This window comes from Urocitellus parryii, chromosome 2, assembly GCF_045843805.1.
Source record: "Urocitellus parryii isolate mUroPar1 chromosome 2, mUroPar1.hap1, whole genome shotgun sequence".
Taxonomy (NCBI): domain Eukaryota; kingdom Metazoa; phylum Chordata; class Mammalia; order Rodentia; family Sciuridae; genus Urocitellus; species Urocitellus parryii.
In genome coordinates, this window is record NC_135532.1 from 131975027 (window position 1) to 131994314 (window position 19288).

At 38.6% G+C, this 19288-nt stretch overlaps 1 protein-coding gene across 1 annotated transcript in view; it reads right to left on the reverse strand.

Moving 5' to 3' along the window:
* Pld1 (phospholipase D1) overlaps window positions 1–19288 on the reverse strand; it is a 200727-nt gene that overhangs the window by 47725 nt on the left and 133714 nt on the right. The window contains exons 17-21 of the mRNA XM_026395005.2: window positions 16459–16587; window positions 15887–16005; window positions 14078–14191; window positions 3111–3221; window positions 591–679 (exon numbers count right to left, since the gene is read on the reverse strand). Coding sequence (XP_026250790.1) covers window positions 591–679; window positions 3111–3221; window positions 14078–14191; window positions 15887–16005; window positions 16459–16587 — 562 coding nt within the window. The remainder of the gene's footprint in view (window positions 1–590; window positions 680–3110; window positions 3222–14077; window positions 14192–15886; window positions 16006–16458; window positions 16588–19288) is intronic.

The window sequence follows — 19288 nt, forward strand, 5'->3', positions numbered from 1 at the left end:
TGGGAATTTTAAGGGGGCTCAGGAAAGAAAGCAACAAGTGATGACTACCAAAAGGCATTATTTTTCCTGGAATGATGAAAATATTCTAAAATTGATTAGGTGATGGTTGTGCAACTCTATAAATATACTAAAGATTGGTACACTATACAGTTTTTAAGCGGGTGGTTACTTAGGATGTGGATTCTATCTCAATAAAACTATTATTTAAGGAATAATCCCATGAGCTGAAGACATAAGACAGATGGGAACAAGAATTTAAATATAATCCATGGCAAAGATGTTTATTTTGCTTTGTTTATAAGTGAACATAGATCACTGTCTGCTATTAAATAAATCAAACCACAAATCTCATGCATGGGAAAGAGTGTGGCCAGGAAAAAATGACTGGACATCCTATTTGTCCCACCAAAATGGACTCAAAAATTCTTAGTGACTCAGATTAAAGCAAACAACAACCTACCACTGGCTGGACCACATTCAAGTTTACAGGAAATGACAGCCCTTTAAAAATGGGCTTTGAAAAGTCATGTTCATAGGAAATAAGGACATCTGCATCAACAACTTCCCCCAAATAAAAGTCAAAACATTACCTGTGAGCTTTCAGGATCCGCTGGGCGATAGCATCGCCTATTTTGTTGAATACTACTTTGTCATCAGCACAGCTTATGAAAAATTGGTTCTGTGAGGAAAAAAAGGGGCCATCATGAAGGCATTCCTTTCTTAGTAGTTTACATATAGTCTAAGGAAAATGTAGTCAATAAAAATGACATTTGTACTTTTAAAAAAGTGTGTCACACAGCAGCTGTGTTCTGATCACATTGGGAAAGCAAATGACACAGAATCAAAGCACAACCATCTGACTCTGGGTCTCATGCACAGTCTAGGTCCTTGATTACTAAGAACACCCTCCTCAAGAGGCAGGCTGCACTGGTACTTCACCCTCAAACTTTTAAATTACATTCTTAGAACATAGAATATTCCAGAGTTAGGGTTTTTTTTTCAGATTCACATTTTATATAAATGCTCATGATTAAAAATTCTATATTGATAAACATCCTGTCTCATGCTAAATTTACTTTTTTTTTTAACAAGGTAGACTACAGATCTAATTCTCTACACCTTTCTCCATTATTTCCTTGAATTTACTTTCATGTTTTCTGTCTCTCTCTCTCTCTCTCTCTCTTTTTTGGAGGATGGGTCCTCTGATTATTCCTGAACTTCTATTTTAAGGATTTTCAAATTTCTTTTGTTAGTACGTTGTATGTATATTCTTATATAATATATACATTTTATACATAAAATATACTAATAAAATGGAAAAAGAAATAGTTCTCTAAGTAGTTCTGGTATTCATGCATCTATAAAACATCCTTTAAAACTATTACTAGAAACTCAGCTATGGCATTATCATCATAATGGTGGAAAAGATTTTGTTGCTGCATAAGGGGATGTCAAAAATTAAATGTAAATATTATGTGTTCAAATAGAATCCAGATTCTTATAATGCAACTGTAATTTCTAAGGACAATCATCTTGAAGCAATATTTGTTAATCATCTCGAGGTATGAAGATTTATAAGCAATAACTCAAAATATGATTACCCTCTGTTTGTAGCATTATCATTTTTATGACTCACAAATGTTTACACTTAAAGTACACAAATCTGCAAAATGCCTCAGGAGAAGAAAAACTTATAAGAAGACACTGTGCAGGAACTCATTTGAGACTGTGGTTTGCTGTAGGGCATTAAGCAAATGAAATCCCAATGGCAACTAAACCATGTTTTTGTTTTCTTAATTCATAATACAAAGGAGTTTAGTATTCCTCCACAGCTGTGAACACAGACTGGCCACATGTTGTGTCCTTTACTTCTTTTCTTTTTGGAGGAGTACAGTGAATGCTACCTTACCTAGACTAGAGGAGTGTCAACCTGGCCCATGTCCAAGATCATGTGTACCTACATGGCATTACCATGTGTACCTACATGACACTACTGACACCATTTAATGCCATGCTAGTGTTTTAAAAAAGGCAACATGAAAACTACTAAAAAAGAGTGAGCCAGCTTTAGCATCTTAAATTACTATGGTACAACTGTCAAAGGCAGTAGTACTAATGGCATTACTATCCTCTAGACTTTGTACAGAGTTCACTAATTTTCCCACTAATGTTCTTTATGTCATGATCCCAGTCAGGATATCATTTTGCATTTAGCCTGCTAATATTTTAAATTAGCCTTTCCTTTCTCCAGGCCTGCAAAATAAATAAGCCTCCAATTCTTTGCTGTTTGCCTTTAATGAATTGTCACAGTATGCAGAGGGAGCAGGCAAGCACTCAAGGAGAAAGAAAATAGGGCTAGAATGATTCTCTCCTGCTCATCCACCGCCCTTTCACCATTTTATTCAATAGGAAAAAAAAGTTAGAATAAGGGAGATGAACTCTGATGTATTTTTTCCATTATTGGGACTTTTTATTTTCTCAGGGTTTTCCAAGTGCCCTGAACTATTTTTATGTCCACTTTGAAGTGCAATTAAAGTTCCCAGACTAAACTCAGTGTTCCCAGATTTTCTCATATACTCTGCACACAAACTCTGGGATCTGAAACCCCTTTCTAATGAATGGTAGGTCACAGAGGATTGAAGAAGGTGGTTCCTGCCTTTAACAATCTCACATCTTCCTTTTCCATGTTCATTTCCCTGTACTCTCCATAGTCCAACATCCCCAAACCAGTGACATTGCATGGTCTCTTTAGCTACTATGTCTCTCTATATGTGTGCTGACCAAAAATAGCACATGCCTCACATCTCAGCCCTCCAACCAAGCCACAAACTGACACATTCATGTTGGGATATTTTTGGCAAACAATATTACAGTGAGTTGACACATTTTAATAACATGGATTTGGGAGACCCCCATTATACACTTGAGTCAATGACAATGCAGAGTGAATTTCAGGGGAGATCAATAGTCAGGTGATGGGAATTAGCAGTTCTCCAGCACTCTTCACAGTTCTATAGACACATATTAATATGGCAGGTCCTGAACCTGTGTTCTCGGTGACATTTCTGGGCAGGCAGTTTTGCACAATGTGTGACATGAGCAGGACTTACTTCAATGTAGATATAGTGCTTGCTGTTCTCTATCACATAGATGTAAGCAGCATGGATGGACTCTTCATGGTACTTTATGCCAGCAGACCAATCAGCAGCAGAGCGGAGCAACTACCAGGCAGCAATCAGCAATGAGCAAATATCAGACAACGGAAACAAGACCAGATGTATTAATGCAATGAAGTCACCCCTTTTCCTTCTAAACAACTGAATAATCACAGTGGCTTGAGTGTCATATGTGGGACAAGGGATAGTTGTGGGGTGAGGAACACTGCTGAGATAGAGATGAGAGGAGACTAATCATTGTATACAAAGGAGCCCAGCTGGAAAATACATCCTGAATATACCCTCTTCCACCCTGAATTATGTTTATTCAAAATTGGAAACCATACCTGTGGTTTCACAAACAGGATCTCAAAAGTATCTCTTCTGGTGGCTGCAAGTAATGTAATCATTTGTACTCCTTTCCTGGACTCCCACAATTGCACCAGAAAGCCTGTCTTTTTAATGTATTTATTAATAGCACCCACTTTTACTCAAAGTGTCTTAATTTGGATGACATGATAGGGTCTTATTAGCTTTGACTTAAGAATGTGATTATTATTTTCTCCCAGAATAGATAGCAATCAGATTACACATTTTAAAAGATAGTTCATTTAGGTTTATGACCTGGAATCTGCCTTTCATTAGCTGTCTAACCTTTGGTATCTCACCTTAACTCTAAATTTTCTTTTGTTGATTATAATAGGAACCCAGTAACAGGTAAGAAAACAGGTTTGGATAAGAGCACACAGGGTCATGGAAGTGCCAACACTGAAACTAGAGGTTTTCATTCTATATCCTAGACCTGACCACCATGCTACACTGTTTTGCTCTTTCACCACATCTGTAGGTTATACCAATCAATTTGGAGTTGACTTCATCACCTTGATGAGTCAGATCAAAGCTGAACTCCTGACCACTTCCCCTAAACTGCTTCCCATCTCAAATACCCCACTGCCTGGGGGCGCGCCATCATTTGATCAGTTAGTGACCTTTGGGGCTCTTTGGCATGTCCCCTCTCCTCAGTGTCCATAACCAGTCACATATCTGGTTCTATTTACTCTTTCGAAGATTTACCAGATTCTTTCTTATCAATCACACTGCATCCTTCTATTAGAACATGTACCTGCTCCTACCTGGATTACAAGAATTTCTAGCTCAGACCTAAGTATAGCTTAAATACTCTGATGCAGAACAGTACTAGCAATTTCTGTACTATAAAATGGAGTGGCTACTTTCTAGGTATATAGAGAGAATTAAATGAATTACTGTGAAATGGATGACAGGCGGTCTGGCCCCTAATAAGTGGCATGGACTTATTATTAATAAGAGCACTAGAGGATGCATGTGAGCTGTGGGAGATCACATCAGAGATGCTGCCCAGCACACTGTGGCTGTGCATGGCAGGGGGAACAGGGGTCGTGGAAGCTTTCCCTAGGTTTCTCAACACTAAGCAACATTGGCTGTCATTTTTCCTTTAGCATTCTCACTAGTATTGAGGTATGACATAAGCACACAGTAGGTTGGCACTCAATGAATACCCACTGACTTTTTTTTAAAAAAATGGTTGTTAAAGATGGACAGAATGCCTTTATTTGTTTATTTTTATATGGTGCTAAGATCAAACCCAGTGCCTCACACATGGGAGGCAAGTGCTCTGCCACTGAGCTACAGCCCCAGCCTTCACTAACTTTCTTAAACAACAGCATGACATTACAGAAGACTCACTATAAAAATAGGTTTGCTATTCCTGATTGGAAATGGATGCTGAAATTGTCTCTCAGAAGGTTAACTTAAAGATAAAAGGACTGACCCCATACTTATTAGGAATATTCAAAATGACCCAATACATAATCAGTTTTATGTCTGATACACACACACACACACACACACACATATCTATCATCTATCTATATCTGATCTAATCAATAACTTAGCAATTGTATCTATAAGGCTACTGTACTTGCTAAAAATCATTGGTTGTGCCATCCTCAATGATATTATTTCTTGAGCCACGTTGGGATATTTATAGCAAGATCTCTCTCCTCCAACCATTTCAGTTAATTTTGTCAGATGAACATATGCAATGAATTAGACAATTTAACCACAAACATGAATAGTAAAATATCACAGAAGAAAACCCACAAGGAAAATTTAAGTTCAAATGATTGAGACTGGGAAAATATCTGGATTTTTTTTTTTTATCATCTTCAGGGAACTGTGTTATTGTTCACCAGGTTAAAATAACAAAGATTGAACAAGTAGAAATTTTAGTTCTTAGTCCATTTAAATTAATGTTGAATTTTGTTGCTAAGGAGTCTGGCCTGAAAAATGTAGGTTACCGGGAGAAGATTCTTAGGACATGCATTTTGGTCTAATTCTATGTAATTCTGGAAACTATGTATAAAATTGCAGTGTACACTGGAAAGACAGGGACTTGAGTTCTGTGTCACAGCTTTGGAAAGACAGGGACTTGAGATCTGTGTCACAGCTTTGCACTTTAACTTTGGACAAGTCATTTCAAGTCATGGAAGCTTACTTTCCTCTAAGGTACAATTGAGACCTCTCTCTCCCTTTCTCACCCTTCTCACCTCCTTTCCAAAGCTGCTGTGAAGGAAAACATGGCAAAATTAATCCAAAAAAAAGCTAATAATGGTATACGGCATTTAGCAGTAGATATATGAGACCTCTTTCTCTTTAAAAGGCTATTGATAGGGCTGGGGAAATAGCTCAGTTGGTAGAGTGCTTGCCTCGCAATACCCAGAAAACCCCCTTTAATGGTGACTTCTCTTCTTCCAATCCAGAAACGATACTTTCTTTCCTTTCTCACTCTGAAAAATTTGCTGATTTAATAAACTCATTCACATAAGATTAAAATTAGGAGTGTCAAGTAGGTGTCAACTTTCATGTTCTATTGAATCAATTTGGAATGGCTTCCTGGACAGCTGTGCCAGAGAGAAGATTCTGGAAACAGAGCATACTGGGAAGAAATCTGAGGTTGATTACCAAGAGCTGCTGTGAAGGGAAAACAGGAAGGTCATGTATTTGCTGCTTTCCCTGGGAAGGTACTGGTAAATCTTTCCCCTTCCAGAAGCATTTCAATGTAAAACGTTCAAAGACATACTTCTAAGGAAGGCATTCCAAGTATCAGCCTGGGGGAGAGTGGAACAAGAATGGAGGATCTCCTTGACGTCTGGCACTTAGCCTTCTGAGTGCAGTAGTAGAGATCACCACCTCCTGAGGGGTCCTGCATTATCTATCCCCATGCCCGAGGCCACTTCACTCACAATGAAAATTCATTTAACTGAAAAATGTCATTATTTTTGGTCAAACATGAAAGTTATCTTTTATGCAACACAGGAAAAAAAATCACTTGGGATTATTATTCATCTACTATTCCAATTAGTTAAAAATCTGCCCATCACCATAAGATGAACTGAAAATAATGAGTTTCCTTTTTGTTTATCTGCACCCTTCAATCTTGGAACCCTGAGGTCATGTGAAAATAAACTCAGCTGCTTTCAGTGCTTGAGGGTGTAGAAACTTTTCTCCTCAGTCAAATAAATCAAACACATTTTGATTGACTTCCCTTTGTTTTAAGTTTTAGATTTATTCTTTTTTTCTTCACTGACCCAATCAACTTGTCTCACATTTCTGTTTTAAACCCTGGTAACTGAGACAAGCCCAGACTCCTCCCCCATCACGAAGAAATGTGGCTTATCTTACTGTCCCAAGTCTACTGGGAATCGAATCCAACCCACACTTTTCAAATCTCAAGTTTGGATACACAATTTTAAAGCACATGAAAATGGCATATTTCTGATTTTATGGTTTAACCTCAAAATTGTAACCAGGACCAGTCATTTTCCTTTATACTGTGTCCTATTTTTTGACTTAAAATACAGCCTTCTCTTTAACCACAGCCCTAATCCCCTTACATACTATGGGCCCAAGTCGAATATTTAGACTAAATAACAGAAATCTCTTCTTGAAGGAAAATGTTCAGAACTTTCTTACTATGTGTCCCAAAGTTCTTTCCTTTTTTTTTTTATAACCACAACGTTTTATTGCCTATAAATACAGTGCATATCTCAATTCCTTTTTGTTTCCCTAAGCTTCCAAGTCAATCATGGAACAAAGACTCCTTAGGACAAAAGCACTTTTTATATGTCCCTCGAGCAGAAGTTGGCATCGGTACAGAAGCTCCCAAGGGGCATGGGCATGGGGAGAGACAGGCTGAGCTCAGTTTGTGAGGCCCAGTACTTCCAGTGTGCATTGAAGAGACTAGCAGGCAAGAGAGGTCAAGAAGTTGATCTAAAGAAAGCTCTTTGTTTTAACAACCACTTTTTCTTAGTCCAGTGGTGCCTACTCATATCACAGTGTGTAATTGCTCATTTAGGATGATTCTTTCGCCTGAACCAAAGGAAGAAGTTATTCTTGAGGCTGAAGGAGAGAAAGAAAAAAGACAGTTTTGAAGAATGAGAGTTAAGGGGAGAGAAGACCTAGGGGAAAAGAGTATAGTTGGCAGCTCTTAGGAGCCAGAAAGGAGGTGGGCAGACATATAGCTCCACTTACCACAGCCTTGGTGGTTGCAACCACCCTGGGTCTTACTGCAAAGTCTCTACCTTTAACAGATATGACTTCAGATGCTGAAGCCAAACAACTCAGAATCTAGTCTTATAAGTGTGGACTTAGGCCATGGTTCAATCCTATGAGGCAGACCCTATTATTACCCCTGGTTTACAGATGATGGAAACATGTACAGAGAAGTGAAGCAACTTCTCCAAAGTTTTAGTTTCTCAAAGCTGTAGTTTCCTCATCTGTAAAAATAGACACTGAACAGGAGTAGAGCTTATCAGCTCATGAAAATCAACAGAATAATTTACAAAAACCTCAGCACAGTGCTGGGCACTGAGTTCAATATCAGCTTCTGTCAGCCAAGACCCACAGCAACTATTATGTTGCATGCAGACTTGGTCCTGTGTGGGAAAGAGTTCCCACCATTAAGTGGCTTCCATGGCAACAAGTATAATGGCTTCTGACTCCCCATCCACCACCTACCTTATCCTCACACCAGTCTGCACTACAAAACATTGTGCTGTCCTTTGAAATCTACCAGGTCCTTTGGAATGTCATTTGGACATTATGCCAAGTGTGAAAACAGTTTTTTCCCATGGTATAAGTTAAATATCATTTATTTGCCTATATATTTCCTTGCCTGTTTTTCCTTTATCTCCTTTCTCCCTCCTTCCTGTCTTTCATTTAAGCAATGGTACACATGCCTTCAGTGAAGTTATTTCTTCCAATACAGACATGGATTCTCAATACAAGAGTCAACAGGATGGTTTCTACTGTTAGCTGCCCGATTTATTAAAAAGGATTGCTCCCTGTATCAATTCCACATAGAAGCTGATGGCATTAGACATTTTCTTTCACCTAAAAGATGTGTCAAATATCCCGTCTTAGAAACCTATCTTAAATGGCAAAAGGAACATTCAGGAACCTAATTTGTTCTTTTTGGTAAGAAAACACATTCTTTTATATAATCTGTGAATTTCTAAATGCAGTCTTGGAACCACCTCTGACTTCCTCCCAGACCCATGCCTTATCCTGCCATGTCTACTCCAAGTGCTCTTGGCAGGCTTCTGAGAATGCCCAGCACTGAGTGGAAACACTGAGATTATTTTTAGAGTGTTAGTGAAAGCTGCTGAGGTCCTCTCTGAGTCTGGATGACTTTCAGAAGCAGCAATGTGTGTCTGGAAGGTCAGGCTTCGACGCTACCTGACGTGGCGCCCCTCTCCCTGGCTGAGTTCCCCTTTGTGGAAAGGTGTGCCCAATGTTTTTGGTATTTAAAAAAATTAAATAACTGGGTTCCCTTTTTCACATGAAAAAAATGACATGAATTTCTACCTATTATTTACTTTATCTTGTCAAATGCCCTTTCTTTCTATTTCAATAAATATGATATTAAGATTTTTATCCAGAACTAACCTAGTGACCCATCCAGAGAAACATCAATGTCTTTGTTGCAAACTTTTGAAACACTGGGGAAAGCTTGAAAGTACCTACAGCACACAAACTAGTGCTTCTGAGTGCTTTGTATGTGTTATTTACCCACTGCTATCCATCACTCAATCCTATAAAGTAGACACTTATTATCAGACCTGATTTATTGACGATAGAAACAAGTACAGAGAAGTGAAGCAGCTACTTATACAGCTAGTAAGTGGCAGAGCTGGGATTTTAACAGTCTGACTTTAGAATCCACCTCTTCATTACTACATCATACTGTTTTCTTTATAATGTAGTAAGCTTATGGCCTCTAAATGATGTTTTGAAATAAACTGTTGAACAAACAATACACTTTAGGATGAATTTTATTCAATTTCTCAACTGAGTGGGTAATAGTCATTTGGCTAGTGTCATAGAATAGCCAGGTGGGTGAAAGCTTTGAAAATGTGATAATAAACCCTTTAAAGATTCAGTAGCATGCACAAATCCCTTGGCACCTTCTGGAATTTTTGGAAAAGCAGAGATAGGCCTAGTTTACTGTTCTTGCCCTCTAAGCACTACATTTATGATTTGAAAAAATAATGTCTGGAAATAAGATAAATGGTAAAGCCATGAATGACATGAAGAAAGCAAAGCAACACTGTGGAGAAAGGCAGCAGGGTAAGTCTCTCTCTCTCTAATTTCTTATCATCTCTGACTTTCCCATCTTCAAAAAAATGTACATCCTGGCTGCATCCACTGTTTTCACAACTAGAGTTATTTCATCATTTCTGAACAACATGTACTGAAAAAGAGGAGGGCTTCAGATTTGGCCAGGTCTGACATGTCCAGATTGGGGAAGGGGCTCTTTTTTCCTTTTATGGTACTAGAGATGCTTTACCACTGAGCCACATCCCTTGCCCTTTTTATTTTGAGACAGGGTCTCCCTAAGTTGCTTACGGCTTTACTAAGTTGTTGAGTCTGGCTTTGAACTTGCAATCGTCCTGCCTCAGCCTCCTGAATTGTTGGGATTATAGGCATGTGCCACCATACCTGACCATGGTTAGGGTGGGACTCTTTAAGAAAAATAATACAAATTTACAAATACAAAATTAGGTACAGGCACTAAGAGGGGCCTGGGCAGCTAAGCGGGGTTCAGCCCATCACCAGGGCCCAAAGATGGCAGTGAACATGAGCTCCTAAAAGACAGTAGCTGGTTCCCTACCTGTGGCCTTCACGTCAGGTCTCCTGGAGGGAGATTTTTCCTTTAGGGACTGAGATGGTAAGAGTTATATACTGGAATATCAGGTTTTGAGGACCAGAGGAATAAAAGAAATGTTAACCTCATAGTCTTGTGAATTTAAGAGTTCACTGGTGACATCGTACTTCCTCACATGTCCTTTCTTGTAATCTTTGTCTTCTTTTTGCTTTGCCAGGTGTCTAAGTGGATCTATGATGTTTTAATTTCCTTCAAGAATTTTTTTCCCTCTTAAAGATTCAGAGGAACAATTTTCATTATCAAGGTACATATTCTGAGTCTGGCTCTATTTCTACTTAGTGATAAATGTAATTATAACAGTTTTAAAAATTAGGATATGTATCTGTGGTGGACATTTGAGTTTTATTATACAACGGTTCCTATATATATCAGGACACCTAAATGAAAGGTAACTGATACAATTGTAATGACACCTCATTTATCAAAGGTGCTGGAGAAAAGCTCCCCTTTAAGTACCTGAAGGGATTGTAGATATCACTCAGTCTAATCAGGACGCTTTCAGATGAGAAAAATTAGGTTCAGGGAGGGGAAATGACTGGCTGAGGCTACGTGCTGTGGTTTTTGAATGTATTTTATTATGTTTAGCGGGACAATTTTCGTGCTTCCAGAAGCTCAGCCTAGCAGCACTTCTAGGTTCTTTATTATACCCATTATCACGCTGCAAGATTCACATCACCCAGAACACACCTACCACCGGAGCCGCCAGGGTCTTCAGCGACCTGGCCCATCAGTCTAGACATGACATGTGTCCTATTTTTTTCTCGGGAGATTGTGTCAGTGACACTGAACTAATTAGCTTTACCTTTTCCTTGTTCTTAATTTTCAGTCATTTTCTAGTCACTGTGTCCCCTTGTCTCCTCAAAAATATTCCAGATTTGTCCCTTCCTTTCTAGTTTAGGACTCCTGGGTTCAGCAGAATTACTTCCCCAGGCTTTTCTCTTGTCCCTTGCTTTCATTCTCTTTGGTTTAATAAGTTCTTCCTATGTATAAACTTCTAGTCCCAAAGTGTTTGTTCAGAGAGAAACAGATGACAAGAAATAAAATGAGAGATCCCATCAAATAAGCTTGGGAAATGCACCTCATTCCCACTTAGTGGTTTTGTAACACATCAGAGTGACAAAGGCACTCAGCCCTCCTATTAAATATTAAAGAAAGCTGCAAAAGCTTCTGTCCATGGAAACCTTTTTTATGGAATAATTATTAGCATTTCACAGATAAAACTCAACTTCAAAAACTGTCCCTAGCTGGGCATGATGGCACATGCTTGTAATCCCAGCGGCTTGGGAGGCTGAGACAGCAGGATCACAAATTGCGGCCAGCCTCAGCAACTTAATGAGACCCCAAACAACTTACTGGGACCCTGTCTTGAAATTAAAAAGAAAATAAAGGGCTATAAGGATATAACTCAGTGTGTCCCTGGGTTAAATCCCTAGCACCTCCTGACCCCGGCTGCCAAAAAAGTAAAACAACCCTGTTCCTAAATCAAGTTTTAGGGATATATGCTTTATGAAGATTAACCTTGTTATCCTTGGGTTTTTGTTTGATTATACTTAGGATAATCAATTTAACCTTTTAAAACATTCATGTAGCATGTTTCTTCTTGGATGAAAAGAATATTCCAAAGTTCACTAATACTTCCAGGACAAGATCTAAACTCACCAGGCCAGCAATCCAGGTACCTCATCTGGCCTTATGCTGTCCAACTTCATCACCAAGAGAAAATGGTTGTTGCAGTCAGTCTCCCTGTCTTCTGAGTGGGCAGGTTTATTTCTTAGAGAGGACACTCACCAGTAGGTCTGTACCTTCATGCTTTTTACCGTACTCTTTACTGTTAACTGAATTATTCAACAGCACAGCTTTATCTCCTCAGATAACTAAGTTTCCTGAGGCAGAGAAATCATTTTCTGCCTGTCCCTTGCATACGTAAGTATGCTTCAATGGCTTCATTTTACAAACAGATGGCACTTAATGAACCTAAGTTGGCTGAATCAATGAATGAGTGAGTGCATGCATCTTGGTAAATGCCCTTATTAAAATTTTTGTATTTGTTCATTTTAGATATACATGATAGTAGAGTGTATTTTGACATTTTATACATACATAGTGTATAACTTATTCTAATTAGGATCCCACTCATGTGGTGGTAAATGCCCTTTTAAAATGAATTGACTTTGCACAGTGAATCCAGAATGTATCAGGGATGAATATATGAGCTCATCAAAAGAGGTCATCTGATCTATTTCCATCTCTAACACAATACCCAGTGGTGCGGAGAAGGTGAGTGAAGAGAAGTATTTGTAGAGTGTGTACCTGCCTTATCAGGGCAGCAGGATAAGAATATACAAGTCAGGGCTTTACCAATGTGGGAGTGGAAAATGTATGTATTTGCAACAGTAGGCTAAAATATTCTTAATCCATCACAAAACACACATTTCTCAGTAATACATTTTCAACAGGTACTTAACATCAGCTAACTTTGATAAATTGATCACATCAATTTTAATGCAAGTTCAAATCTTAAATTCTCTTACTTTCCTAATACCAACATTCTTATTCTGTCTTCTAGCATGAATAATTTTCTCTCTTCCATGTAAAATAAAATTAAATAGGTTCATAAAACATTCACCAATTTCTGTATATGTGCACAGCTATCTATCTGCACCTTCAAGTTGAAATTAGTCTTCCTAGACTGGGATGACTCAATATGTCCTATATAATTCTCACAAGTGGTTTAACTTTAAAAAAATTGTTCTGTTATTTTATCTATGGTGTAAAATATCTTTATTTTTTATATGCACGCAACTCTACTTGCACATAATTCAACGTAACAGATTTAGATATTTCATTTATAAAATCACATTCATGAGAATACATGTCTGAATTATTTAAGTCCATTAATGATGGCAGCTAACAGACTGCTGAATTTTTACTAAATAATGCTTCCAATGCTGATGATAGTAACTGGGAACCAAAGGCAATGCCAGTGGGGGGGGGGGCGCCCATCCTCAGTCTGTGACCACATGATTTCAAGGTATCTGAGCTGTAGTTGATAAAGGCAGTAGATTGGGTAACTCTGAACCAGACTAAGATTTCAAGCTCCACCCTAACTCAGTTGGCTCTGGACATGCCTCAGAGCCCCACTGGGTTTGAATTTTCTTATTTGTAACTTGAGATGGTTGGACGGGGTTTAATAAAATTTTGTGAATTTATTAAGGAAATTCCTTATTCCATTAAAAGAGCCTCCAAATGGCATTTGGTTAATTGAGTACTAAAATTAGATTGGACTATAATAACTAGCTTCCTGGAGGTTAAGTTTCAGCCAAGCTCCTGGTGCTCAGGCAATATCAGCCCCAGGTTTATACTGTGTATCATGTTACTGGGATCATTTCAGAAGGAATTACAAGGACAGTCTTTCCTTGATTGTGGCCTTTTCTGAAGACACATATTTATTATATGTATAAATGAGTTTTATAATGAGGGTGAATTGAATGTATTTAATACAGGAAATATAATTCCAAATATTAAAAGGACCATTCAGATTTGCTTTGGACAAATTATCCTTATTGAAAACTCAGAAGGCACTGTAATAGTCACTTAGTCCAGTAATACTAACGTTAATCAGTGTATTTTGCCAAAAAAGTAAAACCAGGCTTACCTGCACACGAGCATGGACGGCCCCAGGCACCTGATATCTCAGCTCATGGGCTGTGGTTTGAGACTTTGGAAGCAGGAAGGGATAAGAAAGAGACCGATACTTTGGTTTCATAATCTAAAATAAAAGCAGATTAAAAAAAAAAGAGTCACATGACAAAAGAAGTCCATTCTTCCTTAGTTTATAATTATGAAAGAAATTCAGGTTCATTTGAAAAAAGAAAAAATGGCTGAGGATGTAGCTCAGTGGTAGAGTGCTTGTCTACTATAACAAGAAGCCCTGGGTTTAATCCCCAGCACAGCATAAACACACAAAGTTCAAGAGAAGAAATATTAGTGGACATTTCAAGACTGGAAATTATTTATTTTTGTTTTCTATTTTCTATATTTCCTACTTTTATCTTTTGTAGCAATCATGCATTGTATTACATTTGTAAAGAAAGAATAAATGTAATCTATACTTATAGAGTATTATACAATTTTAAAATGGCATTATTATTACTTTATAAATAATTTTTACTGTTGTAAATATCTTGCTGGAACAATATAGCACTGTCATCTTCAATATGCTTCATAAAATAGTAAGAAGAATCATAATTTGTATAATAAATTCCTATTAATGAGCATTTTATCAATCTCTAATTTTATTTGGTCCTAGAAGCAGTCTCAAAATAAATTACCTGCCTAGATTACTTCTTTAGCTTAAGTACCTGAAAATCACTTTTTAGGTTTAAAAATGCATACTATAAAAAAAAGACTTATTAGTGTATTACCAATGTAGGAACAAACAAACAAACAAACAAAACCCCCACACTGTAAGTATTAGCAATGTTTTTAATCTTCAACAATACAGTAGCTTAAAAGTAATATCACTTCATTAATTCATCCATTCTCTCCAAATTTCTAATTTATTTTTAAAAGAAATATTTAAAAATTTTTTTTTAGTTGTAGATGGACACAGTACATTTATTCATTTACTTATTTGTGGTGCTGAGGACAGAACCCAATGCCTCACATGTGCTAAGCAGGCGCTCCCCCACTGAGTTAAAACCCCAGCCCTCCCTCTAAATTTGCTTAAAATATTTCCATTAGAACTTCCACAAAAGTTCTAATGGAGTTTTATATATATATATATAGTTTTATATATTTTATATATAATGGAGTTTTATATATATATATGAATGAGAAAAAAAGTGACTCTAAATTGTTTTCCAAACTCTTGGGGGAGAATGCCTTATCATTTTGAGTAAATAAGGTGGATCTTAACAACACTGTATGATATGTTCTGAACTTAAGAATTTAGGGCCAGTCCTTACCAGCAACAAAGGCCCACCAAGAGAGGAAAATGGTCCATGTCACTCTGCTTGCCTTGCTCAGAGCTGGCTCTCAGAATCCTGTACTAGTAGGAACCCAGCGCAATGCCAGGACTGGAAGGGCTTTCCAGTTTGAGCCCTCTTGTCTAAAAGAGACTCTTCTCCCACCTACAACAGCCCTCCACATGACTACTGGGCCCAGCTCAATAAATGCTTAATCAATACTGAGAGTCCAAGATGTTTAAAGGGTTAAAGTCATAGGCTCCTCTAGCAGCATCTATCCCCCTGCTCTCTGAATTGTCTGTGTTAAAGTTCAGGAGCATTTTTCTTTTCTTTTTTAATGCAAGAGGTTCAGCTACTCTGTCAATGATGTATCCAACTGCAGATTGTAATTATAGCTGTGGCTGCAGCAACCCCTTCTGGCCAACCCTTTGGGTTTTTCCTCCAGCTAGTATTGGCTCTCTTCATGCAGATTGAGTCCTGACAACAATAGGCAGTACCTTCGTGAAGTTCCAGCGCTGGATGAAGTGACGTGCCACATCACGAGCAGCCTTCCCGTGGACTGCAGAGGCGATATCATGCCAGGGCATCCGGGGAGTGGAGTACCTGTCAATGAAATCTACCCAGGTGTACCGGGCAAGGATCCGTCATGAACTTCCATGTGGGGGGACAGAAACCCTCTGACCCCACCTCCAATTTATAAAAGGAAATATGTTAATATTTCAGTGATAGTCTGAAAATATGCCATTCTAATGATGGAAAATGGAGAGACTATGCATAAAAAAAAAGATGATCAAAGGAAGGCTACCATCTCTTAGAAGAATTATAGATCATTACCCCCAAAATATGCCTATAGGAAACCTGGAGGTTTCAGATAGGTCAGTTCCATTTTATGTTATTTTCTTTTTGAAACTACAAAAAACAGTCCTTAAGTAGATGACTGAAGCATGTCTTCAGTTTTTCCAAAATTTCAAAAATAAACAAAGCAAAACAAAAGACACTTAGACCATGCCTGTGCATACTTGCTGAGATGCTCAAATATAACAAAATATAATCCACACCTCATACTCACCAGCAAAAGGCTTATCAAGTTGAACCCAGTCTTTGAAGACAAAATTGCAGTAGTCCTTCCCGTGCCAGAATCTGGTCTCCCCATGGAGCTCTCCCACGCCTGTCTGCAAACTGCGGATGGAGCCAGTGTCTGTGAATGCAGGGAATCCCACCCCAGAGGCTGTGGGTCAGCTGGGCCCCCAGAGAGGGGGGATCTCACCTCTCACTTATTAAACACCTGCATGCCCTAACTTTTTTTCATGAGACTCATAACTAGGGCAACATGTGTCCATTTGATTAGAAGCTGTGGGCTGAAGAGGTTTTACAACACTTGGAAGTTTATTGTTAGTGGGCTGTTGGGACCATAGTCAGGCTCATCATCAGACAATGAAATGTAACATTCTCCGGCACTGAGAAGCTTATTCTCACTGTCTACCAGATCACTGCAAGAACCAATCACAGAACCAACAGTGAATAAAGAACTAGCAAGGAGGGACTACCAGAGAGCAATAAAACCAGGTGAGGATGGAGAACCATGAGACATGAAGGAAACAAATAAGCCAGGCCATTTCTCCTTCCTCACCTGCATGATGCAAACCTTATGTGTAATTCTTGTCTTTTGCATTTAAAAATCAAGAACCTCTTATATACAGACAGCCCACGTTCCAGCCCTGGAATTAACTAAAATTGATATCGAGCTTCACCTCTTTGGGTCAGAAATCCCTGTGTGTAAAAAAAAAGAAGAATTTGGCCCATATGACAATTAAGACCTTTTGGTCTCTAACTTTCTATAGTCTTACAATCACAAAAGGCATCTGTACAAAACATAACCACAAACAGACAGATGCTTGTCACAGAGGCACACAAGCAGCAATCTACTGTAGCATGTCACAAAGAGCTCTATGAGGCCACTTCACTTAAGTTAAATGCTTTGAGTTAAATAGCTTGTAAGTGAAGGGAAAATGTTGACCGTAAAGACAATGAAGCATGAAGAGAGCAGACTCCAGATTACAAATGCAGCACTTGGCACAAAAGAGGCACTGGACAGATGTGGCATGGGAAAATATTTGTGGAACTAATAAATGATTACTCCTTCAAGTAGCCAGTGAGAGGTCTAGACCGGTCATCTTAGCACCACCTCCACCTTCACACTGTCTCAACTGTCTTAGTTAGGTGCAAACTCATTGCTTTAAAACTACTGTCACCTACTATCTACAGGAGGTTCAAGTCCTAAGGACTTGGTGTGCATAGAAAGCACTTCCCAAACTAGGGCTAATCTGACTTTCTCGTCATTGTTTTCCTCCCGACCAACCCCACGACCACTAGAACCCATTTTTTGCTGTATTTTTGTGACAGGTCTTGTCTGTCCTGCCTCGTCACTTAGTACTTTACTTCTTCTGTCTGGAATTCTCTTCCCTTTCCTTGGCCTGATCTCCTAACCACAGTAGCTGTCTCTGCCTGAGAAGACCTCCCAGATCCCAAAGGGAGATGTAGTCACTGGCATTGTCATTCCATTGGAAATTGCACCCAGAAAACCTCTTACTCTTTCATGTGATTATATAGGGCTGCTCCTCTTGCCTCTGCCCCTGCTGCCAGTCTATAAACTCCTCATGGGCAAATGGGGAGTGGGGAAATGTCCTCTCACTGCCGGGTGCAAATCGTGACATCTAGGAGGGCATCAGTAAATATTTGCAAAAACTAAATATTTTTGTGCAATCAGTATATACAACTAATATTCTATCTCAAACTGAGTAATTAACCTTCCAAAGGTTACTGAATCTTTTTATGAAAGAAAAGTGTCTTCAATGGCGAAAGTAAATAAAAATAACCACTATTAAAAGTAGAACTCTATTGACTTCTCCTAGTGATTTATTTTCCTGCTGTATAAGGTAGAGAGGGTAGAACACTAGTAAGTCTATTTGCTCACCTTTAGGCTCTTTATAGTATGCATGGTGCATTGTTAAAAGAAAAATAAAAGAGGAAATAGAAAAATAGGGCATGTACAAAAAAAATAGATTAAATAATGGGTCAAATTCCACATTTATTCATACGTGTGTGTGCGCGCGCGCGTGCACACGTGTGTAGGTATAATTTGTTTTCATCAATTAGGAAACTAAGATAAGGTTTTTGGGTAGATATCCATATAATTGTTTAAAAATTTATTTCACCTAACAACTGGCCATGATAAGGAAAACAAAACAAATTTCTGGTCCCAGAAAATTATTTTTGCTCATTATTCAAATTTGGTTTTGCTTATAGCCAAGGCCTAAACTTTATTTATTCTGAATAAATGAGGGTCCTCCTCAGAATAAATGAACTATTAAAGCAACAGAACCAAACACTCACTAGTTACTATGCTGACTGCTCAGAGTTGCATGGGCCTCTGTGAGCAGAGAACTTCTGGCATCTGCAACCCTGATCTGAGGGGCACTCATGAGGCTGGATCTGGCTCCCAAATGACTTCATGATGGCATCTGCTCTACCTTTGGGTTCACCATCTCAATTTCCCACAACTTCCTCCTTCGGCAGCCCAGATTCCAGCTGCTAAAGTTTAGGATGAAGGTGTCCTCCTGCTTCTGTCCAGTGTCTTCAGGCCTTATCATAGCCTCCTCCTTTGTTTCCTCATCTCGTCTTCCAAGGGTCCAGCCTCCACTTATCCAGCCTCGCCCTCCCCATCTTCTTTCCTAGATGCTGTCACTAAGATGGTTCCCCCTGTGTCTCCCGTGTTCTTCCATATGATTCCTAAATGTATACCTCTAGGCCTGGTTCTTTTTTGAATACCAGATATATAGTCATGGAACACTATTTACCTAGCTGTCCCGCAAGAACTTGACAGTCACATCTAACACTAA